The following is a 12,462-nucleotide window of genomic DNA, read 5'->3' as shown; positions in this document are numbered from 1 at the left end:
GACATGTTGGGCAGCAGACGATTTTGTATGTGTGGGAAAACTTCTTGCAAAATTGGAAACTTGGATTAAAATGCAGAATACTTTTATAATATACATTTCCATCTTTTAGATAATGTATTTATTTGCACAATTATAAAAGATACATAACAAATAGGATTTTCTGGGTTACAGGTTCAAGAAGGTCATGGAGTGTGTCTTCATATTGACATTTAGAAATCATATTTTCATATGCATTTTGAGTCGAAATTTTGGATATTTTTGTACAGTTTGTGAATATCACTTTTCTTAATTAAAGTACGACCGTTCTTTCTTGATACAGAATGAATTTTTTACCCCAAATAACACGTGATCCAATGTTTACAGAAATGACGCATCGTTGTGCAGAATTACCTGACGTGTAGAATTGGCCTACAATGCTACATGGAGGTGCTATAACTAATGGAGTCGTCGCTCAGCATCCATGAAAATAAAATGAAATATGGACGTAAAAATTCATTTAAATTCCAATCCAGTAAACTAAAATTACGATACACGATTTTTTTTTACATATGTATGCACACATTAATAAACAAGAGGCTCTACTGCGAGTAACGAGAGATGGTGGGTGGGAGTAAACTGGGTCTTCTATGAAGATTTAATTAATGCATAAATATCGCTGTCTGACACGTGTTAAATGTTGTTTAAAAAACATATCTTACCCAGATATTGGAGGGAGTCTTGCTAATGCAAATTTTCCTTCTGACATTTTCAAGTACTTTCTTTCAAAGCATTTTTTCCCCTCAAAAAGAGTATCGACTTCGAGATGTTGTCATGGCGATGTAAACCTTAAGTTTCTTTTACGGTAGGTCGCAAGATATCTTGTTGTGTATGTAAATAGTAAATCGTCCTAATATGAAGTCTTTCAGAGAATGAACAAATGAAATTTAATTTTTAAACTACTACAACAGGAATTTCACACTATTATATGTCGCTAAAAATCGTACGTTGGTTATATTTTCTTGTGGTTAATCGTACAGAAAATCCAACCACTGGCAATGAAGTACATAAAGAGAATCAAATCGCTAGTAATCGGTTATTCTGATGTGACATGCACTTTTTTTATTTTTTAATTTTTATTTTTTTTTTTTGCTTTGGATTTTTCATTCGAACAATGCAAATAATTAAAAAAATTAAGTAATAATTTGAAACTCTTGAATAATTAGGTGAAGATAGGCATTTCGTCTAAAACTATGTTTATAATGTTGTTGTTGTTGTTGTGGGGTTTAACGCCATTTTTCAGCACGATAGGCTATACATGGCGGCCAGTATTAATGGTGGAGGAAGAACCCGGAAAACCCCGGAAAGAACCACCGACCCACGAGAAGCTACTGGCAAGCTTTCTCACATGCCCACATTGGCTCAATCTTAGACTCGAACCGCCGCAGACAGAGGTGAGATGGCAGTGATCCGTAACGAAGAGCGCTTTAGACCACTCGGCCACTCGGGGCCCCCTGTTTATAATGTAATGTTCTTTTAAAGTAAAATGTGGGGTACGAAAGAAAAGAAAGCTTGAAAACACTGACCATCAGTAACAAAATTTGTATACAAGGAGAACATAAGACAACTGACACGAAATAGATGTAAATATATATATTTATTTATTGTTTATGTATGTATGTATGTATGTATGTATGTATGTATGTATGTATGTAGGTAGGTAGGCAGGCAGGCAGGCAGGTAGGTAGGTAGGTATGCAAAAGTTAGACATTGATTTAAAGAAACAAATATGTCATTTCACAAACTTTTGATTGTCGAATTGTATTTTACATTTTAACAAGTGACAAAGTAGAACAAATAAAAAGATACCTCCAATCTGCGTGTGTGTGCGGCCCATATTGTGTCTATTACATTCATGACCGAAGCCTTCGATTAACTCTAAGCCATCTTTAAAAAAATTTATATAATTTCCATAGAACATTTTTAATATAATTTCCATAGAACATGTGAAAAAGTAGAATTGTGGTTTAATGATTATTATGGTTATCTCTTTTCTTTAGCTCGGAAACATTAAGTCAGTGGGAAGACGAAACCGTCATAGAATATTGGAACCTGCTGAGCTCTTTGACCTCTAGCGAAACAATTGGGCTCTTCGATATTTGCCTACGGCTGTCACCCAATTAATTCGATGTTGCCAGTAACGACCGTGGATGACCTCTCATTGCTTTGTTCCGGTTTATGGTCGAGGCGTACGTGGTTCTTTGCCTCAAAGTGGTCGAAGCCATCGTGTCCTACAAGAAACAGACCAAAGTCTTGCTGCTGAAGGACAAGAAAAATAGTCTCATTATTACTGGCAAATTTACAAATGGCAGTGCATTTGGCTGCCAGCGGATGAAGCGCCGGCTATTTACTGGCCTGGGTAAACTTGCCTTTCTCGTGTGCACCTGCCACAAGATTATATCGCTGGTCGATTACGAACCCCCTCGGAAACGTCGTTACATACTACAACGTTTCGCAGCTGCAGCCCCCCCCCCCCTTCCCCGAAACATCATTGCGTACTACAACGTTTCACAACCGTAGTACACACATCCGGGCATCAATGCTTGGGTACATTGGGATCAGCATGGTTAGCTGCTTAAAGAGATTTAGTCCAAACGAGACCTTACGAATCGCGATGGATTTCCTTCATAGCAAGCCACACCACCTGGCCCGACTAGGTGGCGCTCAAGCCTATGGAAAGGAATTTGCTATGACTCTGCTGTACTCTTGTGCAAGAAATATGATAGCGAGTAAAGCACTACAGCAAACCTGCGGCAGTGGCGTTTGAGGAGGACATGGCCCTTAACCCCGACCACAGCGAAGTCTTCATGCCAAAGCCCTAATATTGGATTTTCTCGATAAGCAGGGACTGAAGTGCCAGACCCATCATCTCTCAGTGCCGACTATCCGTTTGCAATGAACTGCCTGTCATATCTTAATAGTGGCGGAGGTTCTTGAAAGAGGTATTTCGTAACCGCAACCCGCTTGTTCTTACCACGACACACCGACTTGCAAAAGAGATGCAGTCTCCTTACGGTGATGATATCCGTGCTCAGACCTCCTACTACACCTCATTGGTCTGGAACGGACATAAAGGATGGACACCAGAATACAGTTGGCAAGATTTGCACAGTTCCTCGACACATTCCTGAAACCTTCAAGAACGATTAAAACACGAGGCGTTCAAAATGGCTGATGTGGTGATAAAGGTCAATTCCCACCAATAGCCGGAGACTGCATTACTGACTACGTATTCATGCCGATCACTACGTAAAGGTCGAGGATGATTACCACGCCAAGGCCGATGCCCTTTAACACCTAAACAGAGGATGTGCCTAAAATCTGACAATGTTCAGCGCCAGTAGATGCGCAAGGTCCTTCGCACCTGTCGAGTCTTTAAATTCTCTTCTGGAGCAATCGAAACCCACTCACACACGCATGGTTTCTCGCACACAGGAACGGGACAGGGCCCAGCAAAACTTATTTGAACGTCACAGAAAGCGCTTTCCAAACACGCAGGTCCCACCAGAGGACGACCTATGCATAAAATGTCTTTCTTACAGTTCCAGAGACAAAATTAGTAGCAGGAGCTTGTGCTAAAGCACATCGTCAAGATTACCCGTGCAGCCTACCAGAGTGCGGTCCTTTCTGCAAAGAACCTAGACTGGCGTTTCAGCTGTGCAATTGGTGTGCACAGCTCTGACGTACTTACCATCCAAAAGTCCCGGATAGCTATGGATTGTCGACGACTACCTCCTGTGGCTCAATCTCGCGTATGTGGCATCGTTCCACGTAGAGCACCTGTCTAAACTTCAGCAAGTCGCTGTACCACAAGCAGAGGGTGTCTAGGTTACGAATGCCATCATCAAACAGGGAACCAGCAAGGCTGTCCAGACGAAATCTGTCGGATTTAAGTAGCAGAACAAGGCCCGTGGTCTCATTATAACCCGTGTTGGCCTGCTTAAGGTCTACGACGTGCCCCGCAGTAAACAACATCAAAATAACTAATGTGCCGCCTGCAACATTTAAATCATATGGATCTACTAGCGAAGAGAAACTCAGCAGTTTAGTGACGACACCCAGGGTCAATAAAAGGGTAATGTGGCTTTCATCTATTTAGAGTGCAGCCACGGGTCTCGAGGACAAGCAGGAAAGTGATTTCTACCTCAAAGATGTGTATGTTGACTGAGGACTCGCGCTGGGGGGGGGGGCGTAAAACCTGAAGCTCTTTACGACAAACGAGTACTTATGCTCTGCACCGTGTTAAACAATTGATATAGTTTCAGACGAGCTAGTTTTAGCTACCACACGTTTTATCTTGTGGACCATTATCTGTGGTGACGAGGTGCTAATTCCTAACATTCTCCAGGCGCATATAGGCAATTACATGCAGGTGTTACTGGTCCAAACCAACCGGCCGCGTCTTCAGTCGTTGATTTTGTACTTGTAGACGACGAAGACGGCGGTGGCGAGACTCCTCACGACAATTGGTATTTCATAGTTATGTTGCTTAAGTAATCAGAGAGTTCGGGCTCGAAGTCGAAATGCTGGCCGTACTCTGTCTTTCCGCCGGTCACCAGGCAATATTCACAGGTAGAGTTACTGACGTCCTAACAAGTCCTTACGGCACTCTGTTCTTCGCGCAATCGTTTGCTGAGGTATACGCATACGTTGGTACTCGGTCTGCTCGCTTTGAGTGCTGTAAGCGGCTTTCTCGTGGCGACGAGCTAGACTGGCGGGACCTAATTAAAATGAAATGAAGATAAAGTTTGAGCCAGTAACCTTGATAATAACAGTGGCCATCTATGCGAAAGTGATGTTATTAGCAGGAATGATGACATGTTTAATTAGCATGCCCTGGGCAGTCATCGTGACGGCCTTTATTGCGTCATCCAAGTCAAAGTATCCAAGCTAAATTTGTCCCCTCTTTAGCAACCGTCTAGCGATCACAGTATCCCCATCTTACATAGCAAACTTTTGCCCATGATTGTAGATTATACTTCAAGATAATGCTCATTTGTAAACAACATTTTTACTTGGATTTGAGTTTAGAACCTTATTATTTCCCTGGTAAATTCTATTCTCTATCTGATTTTTTTTCATGTTGTTTGCTAAATTTTAAGTAAACAGCGATGACCTTATTTACGAACTTGATGAAATTTCTGCTGGAAATGAGCTACATCCAGATCATTTAGTTTTCTCGGATATATAAAACAGAACTTAAAATGCTATACCGGGATCACACACACACACACACACACACACACATATAAGATTCAATATACCTGTTGATTGTTGCGTCTTTTCAATGTAAAGTGTTGAGTCAATTCAAGCCGTGTATTGAGAGGTCATCAGTTTTCCGAAGTAAAGGACGAGAGCAAATCTGTTTTGATTAATGCCACTTCATTTGTGGCGGGCAACTGTGCATCCTTGATGAACTTCCTCTCCAACAGCCGAATCGCCTCGTTTCACTGTGGTGTACGGCCAATCCGTGAGCAAAGACTTGATCGTTAACCACCTTGATAGTCTCCGAGACACTGCCAATCAGCGGGTTGTATAATTACTCTGTATAGAACGTGAAACCGGCTATCTGTACCGGATATTCAAATAGGACGACAATCGCCTTTAGGCACGTTGCAGAGGTACTATGGTTGCTGTTCCTACCCCACCCCCACCCCCACCATGTATGTCTCTTTTGTGTACCACCATTTGACAGTGACATAGAACTCGTGCATAGAAGTTGACAAACCTACCCATGTCCAGATCCCAGATCTGTTGTTAATGGTCTGAATCTAGTGACCGTAGTTGTTGAACGTCATTTCAAAGGTCAGATGGACTGACAGATCAGATTGGTAGAACTTTTGCTGTAAAGAAATCCGACGAAGATATTGAAGAAAATATACACAAATCAATGAAATAATAGCAAGGATTGAAGCGATTGCAGTTTTATATCCTGAAAAGTAACAAATATTTGAAAAAATTATTTTCAGAATCAACAATTAGACAATTATTTTCCTTTATATACCATCGTGTGATACAAACCTGCAATACTTACATTATTAAGACCCGTAGCTCAGCCGTGGAAGTTTCACCCACATGAACCACGTCCAGTCGTAACAACAACGACAACCATTAAAATAACTGAAACAGTGCGCGCACGAGAGCACCATAAAAATACCAAGAGGCACAAGAGCAAAAGCAGATGTAATTGCGTTATTAGGCCTCACGCTTGAACTGTATCAGCCCTGGATGAAACTTCGTGCAATAGCAGCACGATTAAACATCATAAGTCCTACACAGAGCAAGCAGGCTGAAATTTTACGCGTGGTGGCTGACGAAGGAAACCACCACTGCATTGCATGTGATATTTCTGAAGACACTGTTGCGTATGGTCCTCAAATGACTATGGATCCGCAATTCAAGTTGCACTAATTACTGGTCGATTATCCCAAGTGTTTATAAACTAAACATAGACGCTATGAATATACTCGCATATCTGCGTCCTGGAACTGCGTCAACGTTGCAGTACATGATTGCGACGGCGCTGCCGACAGGATTCAATGTTGACATTGTTCTCAGTGTGGGATTTACCATTCCTGGCCATGTAACCGAAGATGACTTTACACCATTTAGAACATAATTGCTACGGATTCATGGTTGTGCCGGTTTAATTGTTATCCATTAAGACACCGAGTCCAGCAATGGTGAAACTGATAAAATTTATGCAAATATCCTTGAGAAAATTGAAAACTATTCCAGAGGAGGTTTAGAGTGGATGCTTTCCAGATGCCTGAAATTTCAGCCTCTTATTTCCCAGTATAAACCTTTTCGCGGATCAAGTTATATTCCGACACCGGCGTGTGTCCCACCACAATCAGTTGTTACGACTCTTTTTTTCTTAAACTATATAACAAAAATTAAGCGAAAGCAACAAGTTTAGTAAAATCAACAAATAACTTATTTTCTCTAAATGCAAAGTGAAAATTTAAGAGCAGCTTATAGTATTGTGAATTAAATTACTAATAATCCTTAAGATCATATCATAAGTTTAAAAGTATAGAATGTTACGAATGAGTTCCAATAGTCACGAATGGCGTGATGGATAACAGTGAATTAATCCAGAACATCTTTGAACGAGTCCTCAATAATTCCAGTAGTTGTAGTCCAATGTGTCAGTAAGCACTCTGTAATTCCAATGAATAATTTAAATAAATAACTCCTCCGAAATTTATAACTGAACACAACTATAAACCCTGATCATAGATTCATAATTACTGATATCACTGGTCAACAGTGAAATCATTACTGACTTGAAAAGGCCCTAATCTGTAGTATTTTGGTGTGCCGAACACGAATATAACCGTGAAAAATTTGTATTGGCTCTCGTTTTGAAGATATTCATATACCTCATTTTCTATGTTTCACTGTGTAAATTTCTCCAGTAGGACTGCAGCAACATCCGGAATAATGATGTAACATTGCATAATACCATCATGCTCACATCATCCACAGTTGATTGCATCATTTTCTGATGCAATGCAATACTAATGCCATGCGGCTGCTGAAGTAAGTTGACGTCAGCAGTGTACTATACATGTGTAGGCCTATTATACTAATGCCAGGCGGCTGCTGAAGCTGACGTAAGCAGTGTACTATATAAAGCCCAATCAGATAGGTTCAGCATTTAAAATATTTTAGACGTTGTGCGAGACAGTTCAAGCTACTGTTACATAAAACTTATTATTTTATCCATTTACGTACAATAAAGAACAGTAATGCCTCGAAAGTGTGTTAATACCGCGGACAATTTTTGCTATATTTGTGGGGAAGTGACATTTGCCAACCAGAAGAAAAGTATCAATTCTCAAGTGAAGAAGGCATATCATCTTTACTTCGGATGCAAGGTTGGTGACCAAGACAAGCCTTGGGCTCCGCATATATGCTGTGCTACATGTACAACACAGCTTTCACAGTGGTTGAATTGCAAAAGGTCATCAATGCCGTTTGCAGTCCCAATGGTGTGGAGAGAGCCAAGCAACCACCTAAATGACTGTTACTTCTGCTTGGTTCCTCCTCTTTCCGGCGGAATAACGAAGCGAAAGAAGTCGAGAATAGTCTACCCAAACATTCCGTCTGCATTGAGACCAGTTCCACATGGTGAGGGACTTCCTATTCCAGAACCTCCAGCAGAATATTCTCTTGATTCATCTGACGAAGACAAAGGTGAGTCGACCTGTTCTTCTCCTGGTCCATCAGCATGCAGTGATCCAGATTTTCACTGTGGTGCATCATCAACCCCACACAGGAAGAACTAAATGACCTGATTCGTGATTTGGACTTATCAAAGAACAAGGCAGAATTGCTAGGATCAAGACTCCAACAATGGAATCTTCTAGAAGAAGATGTCACAATTACTGCATATCGAAAGCGCCACCAGCAATTGGAGCCTTTCTTCAGAAAGGAAAGTAATCTGATATTCTGTTCCGATATTGAGGGCCTCATGAATGCTTTAAAAATCACTCATGACCCACAAGAATGGAGACTATTTGTGGACTCTTCGAAACTGAGTCTCAAGGCTGTGCTTTTGCACAATGGAAACATTCTTCCATATATTCCAGTAGCGTATGCTGTCCACATGAAAGAGACATACGATAACTTAAGGCAGCTACTGAATTCCATTGAGTATAACAAGTACAGCTGGCACCTCTGTGGTGATTTGAAGGTAGTTGCCCTTTTAATGGGACTGCAGCAAGGATATACAAAATACATGTGTTTCTTATGCGAGTGGGATAGCCGAGCAAGGGAAATGCACTACATGAGGAAGGAATGGACTCACAGGCAGAATGTAGCCATTGGAGAGAAGAATATCCAACACCCAGCTCTGGTTGAGGCTCAGAAAATCTTGCTACCACCCCTTCACATCAAACTAGGTTTGATGAAGAACTTCGTGAAAGCCATTGACCGGACTTTGCCAGCATTCCGATACCTGCATGAAAAATTCCCTCGACTCAGCGAAGCAAAGATTAAAGAGGGAGTTTTTGTGGGTCCTCAGATTCGAGAGCTTTTCAAAGATGACCGGTTCAACAACTTGCTGGAAGGTGACGCGAAACAAGCATGGAATGCTTTTCGCCTAGTTTCTACAAACTTCCTCGGAAATGTTAGGGCAGAAAACTATAAGGAACTAGTAGAAGACATGTTGATGAAGTATAAGAAACTTGGCTGCAATATGTCTCTAAAGATTCACTTCCTTCATTCCCATTTGGATTTCTTTCCTAGCAACTGTGGTATTGTTAGTGATGAACACGGCGAACGTTTTCATCAAGATATCGCAACAATGGAACAAAGATACCAGGGAAAATGGTCCACTACAATGCTGGCTGACTACTGCTGGACACTCCTCAGAGATGCTCCCGAACAGCTGTACAAGAGACAGGCGAAGAAATCTAAGATGTAGTCAATGACTTGATTTTTTATAGGTAGGCTATTACAGTTGACCTTTTACTATTGGAATGCATTTCGTTATGTAAACATTAATTTCTTGCAGATTACAAAAAAACTAGAGCCAATTTTGCAATTTGACTGTCATATTCGTGTTCAGCACATAAAAATTGATAAGAATTGACTAATTTTATTTCAGTAACATGACTTTTGTAAAAATTTGTTGTCCAGTGTATTAAAACAGGAATGAATAATTGGTTACCAAATCCTTTACAGTATATACATATTTCACTTGATCTAAGACGCGATATAATTTTCAGGGAAATATGGCTAGGAATTGAACTCAAATTTAAGTAAAGATCTTTAAAAATGGCAAATGTTCGGTAGGCAAAACTCTACCCCTCAATCACAGACAAGGGTCAAGCACACAACATAAATTAAATATACATAACAAAAATTAATGCTAAATATACTAACCAGTGATTCGAAAGCGCTGCAACCCGCTCGCGAAAATAAAAACCAACCTAGAACATATAAGCTTAAGCTTGGTATTATTGAATTTCCTGTACAAGTTGCTAACATCTGTAAGTTTGAGCGACTCATCCCTGACATCGCTGTTAATATGCGTTTGTTTGGAATAAAGGTCAGCAGCCACTTGGACTTTCCTCGGCGAGAAACGCATGGTGTATCACTGATTTATTATCGTTTAGCAATGTGGATGGCTCAATGGTGTTGTAATATAGATGGCTCAATGGTGTGCTGTCATCAAGTGTGGATAACAGATTTTCCACGAATGGTGTGCCAACACAGCAACCACAATGGTAAAAAGTTGTCATACAGACGTTGCATGCATGTGTTTAGCACACAACAGTTGCTTGGGACTGAGTCACCGATGTTGTATAGTGGACAGGGCTCGGCTAAGGTATTAAACTGCTTGATATATCAGCGAAAACAGGTCCCCTCGCCCGCAGACATGATTATGACCAACGATAACATCGTTCGGTGTCCGCGACCACTCATTAGTGGATCAGTGATGGCAATGAAACTGAAAGTTTAAAAGTTCGAGATAACTCTCACATCACTGGCACTTACAGAGGAACCGCACACCGCACATGCAGTCCATAGTTGAGAATTTACCGAAGTAAACAAAAATTACGGTTCAGTCTGATAACCTGCTCAGGTATGATGGCCACGTAATAAGACAATGGGTCTCAGCAGCACTGAATGAGATAACAAGCGTCATTCCCAACAGAATGGAAAATACACGACCTTTCAGCTGGGACAGCTGCAGTTTATTGATTCGCTGAAGTTTCTCTATTCCATCCTGGACAAACCAGTTGACAACCTTGTAGAGAATCGCAACGACCGTTTAATTGCTCCACGATTCGATGGTGATTCCGAAACGTTCGACCTGTTCACTCGCAAAGGAATATATCCATACTAGTAAATGAGCGTCTGGGATAGAACAGATGTGATTCCCAGATGTCTTTGAGATTTGTCGTTATACAGTCATGCGGATTTTCGTGACACAGTCGCTTGGGTTTATAAACTTGATCCTACAAATTCGTTTTGTTCCCCGGGAATGGCCTGTGATGAATTTTTGTGATAAACAAATGGAGAGTTTGCATTGCTGACTGATACCGATCAGCACCTGTTTTTCGAATATGGAATCCGCGAAGGGATTTCTATGTCGAGCCATCTGCTTGTTGATGGGTATGATCTGGCGTCCCCAAACAGTTACATCGCAAATTCAAACACTCATGCAATCAGGTCAATGAAATATCATATGTGTGTATACTGTTTCATCAATGTCAGCGTGTCTCCACCTAACGCGAAGGGATAGATTTCCCCCTAAGGTGTCACAATTAATGTTTACTGGCACTATCCGATTGTGAATCACCATCCGATTTCAGAATAGATTATGCTTGTGGTTCTGTATCCCCTGGGACAACTTGCGATTTCTCGCGCAAAAATGCTATGTTTGGCTGCGTTGCTGCTCCTTTGTCATCAGGCGCCAAAGGATAACGTGTTGTCTATCTTGGAATGTCAATCCTGCTCGAGATCTTAAATGAATCAATGGACCACTTCGGGTCAGTAACACCGCGTTTTCCACGTTAACTCACGTGATGCATGCAGATACTGAACGAAATTGTTCCCGAGTGGGACTAACATGGGTAGTTGTAAAAGTGATTTACGCGCGACTGCGACGATCAAATCGCCTTAGCGGGTTTCAATCCAATTATGCTTGTGTTTTCATTGTTCAGCGTTGCTGTGACAGCGTGTCAGCTCACATAATAGTTTCGCACGTATTCGGTTAAGTCGTTCCACAATATCACAGTCATAATGTTTATTAACGCGTCGAACAATAACAATCATCTTATTGTGTAGTCAACTTTACATCAAGGGCTCAACGAAAATCTTTGGATCAACCTGCAACCACCGTGTCCATGTTAGCGGTGAACGTATGTAGATACATTTAAAAGCATCTGCAACACTCACTGCTGAATCTTTGGACATCATCGGCTCAGCTTACTTGTATCTGATAATATCTGATCAAGTCGGATTAACAAACGATCAGCATGATGAACATCGTTGGTGATCCTGACATCAGACCATACACAGGAAAATTTTCCTTGGTGCGGGTATGTAAATCCGACAGAGTAATTGTTTGGTCAACCATACTCGAGCAACGTCTTGGGTGACTTTTGCTGCGTCCGCTAAATTTTCAACAGCTGATTCACCATTCCAATAACCGCAGAGATTGTCGTATATTTTAGATAAAGTTCGTTATGAAACTACAGTTTTCTTATCTATGTTTGTAATATTATGGTTTTACCTTCTTTGAGTCGACTTTGTGCACCAATAATCATTAGCCCTGCTGGATCGGGGAGAACCCAGCTGTTGTCGAATTTGATCATGGGATGGTTAGCTTGATATTGGTTGTATGTGATTGTACCTTTCGTTGATGACGACCCCTGTCATGATGTGCTCAATGAATATACGGAAGCG

At 41.1% G+C, this 12,462-nt stretch overlaps 1 protein-coding gene across 1 annotated transcript in view; it reads right to left on the bottom strand.

Annotated features, from left to right (window-relative positions):
- Positions 1–819, bottom strand: part of LOC149782935 (translin-associated factor X-interacting protein 1-like) — a 35,659-nt gene extending 34,840 nt beyond the window's left edge. Inside the window, exon 1 of the mRNA XM_089934495.1 lies at positions 699–819. Coding sequence (XP_089790621.1) covers positions 699–745 — 47 coding nt within the window. The 5' untranslated portion in view covers positions 746–819. The remainder of the gene's footprint in view (positions 1–698) is intronic.
- Positions 820–12,462: the final 11,643 nt, after the last annotated feature.

The sequence above is a fragment of the Sinohyriopsis cumingii genome, chromosome 15 (genome assembly GCF_028554795.1).
Source record: "Sinohyriopsis cumingii isolate HCF-2022 chromosome 15, ASM2855479v2, whole genome shotgun sequence".
NCBI lineage: Eukaryota > Metazoa > Mollusca > Bivalvia > Unionida > Unionidae > Sinohyriopsis > Sinohyriopsis cumingii.
Note: the sequence above shows the minus strand (reverse complement) of the source record. Positions and strands in the feature narration are given on the sequence as shown.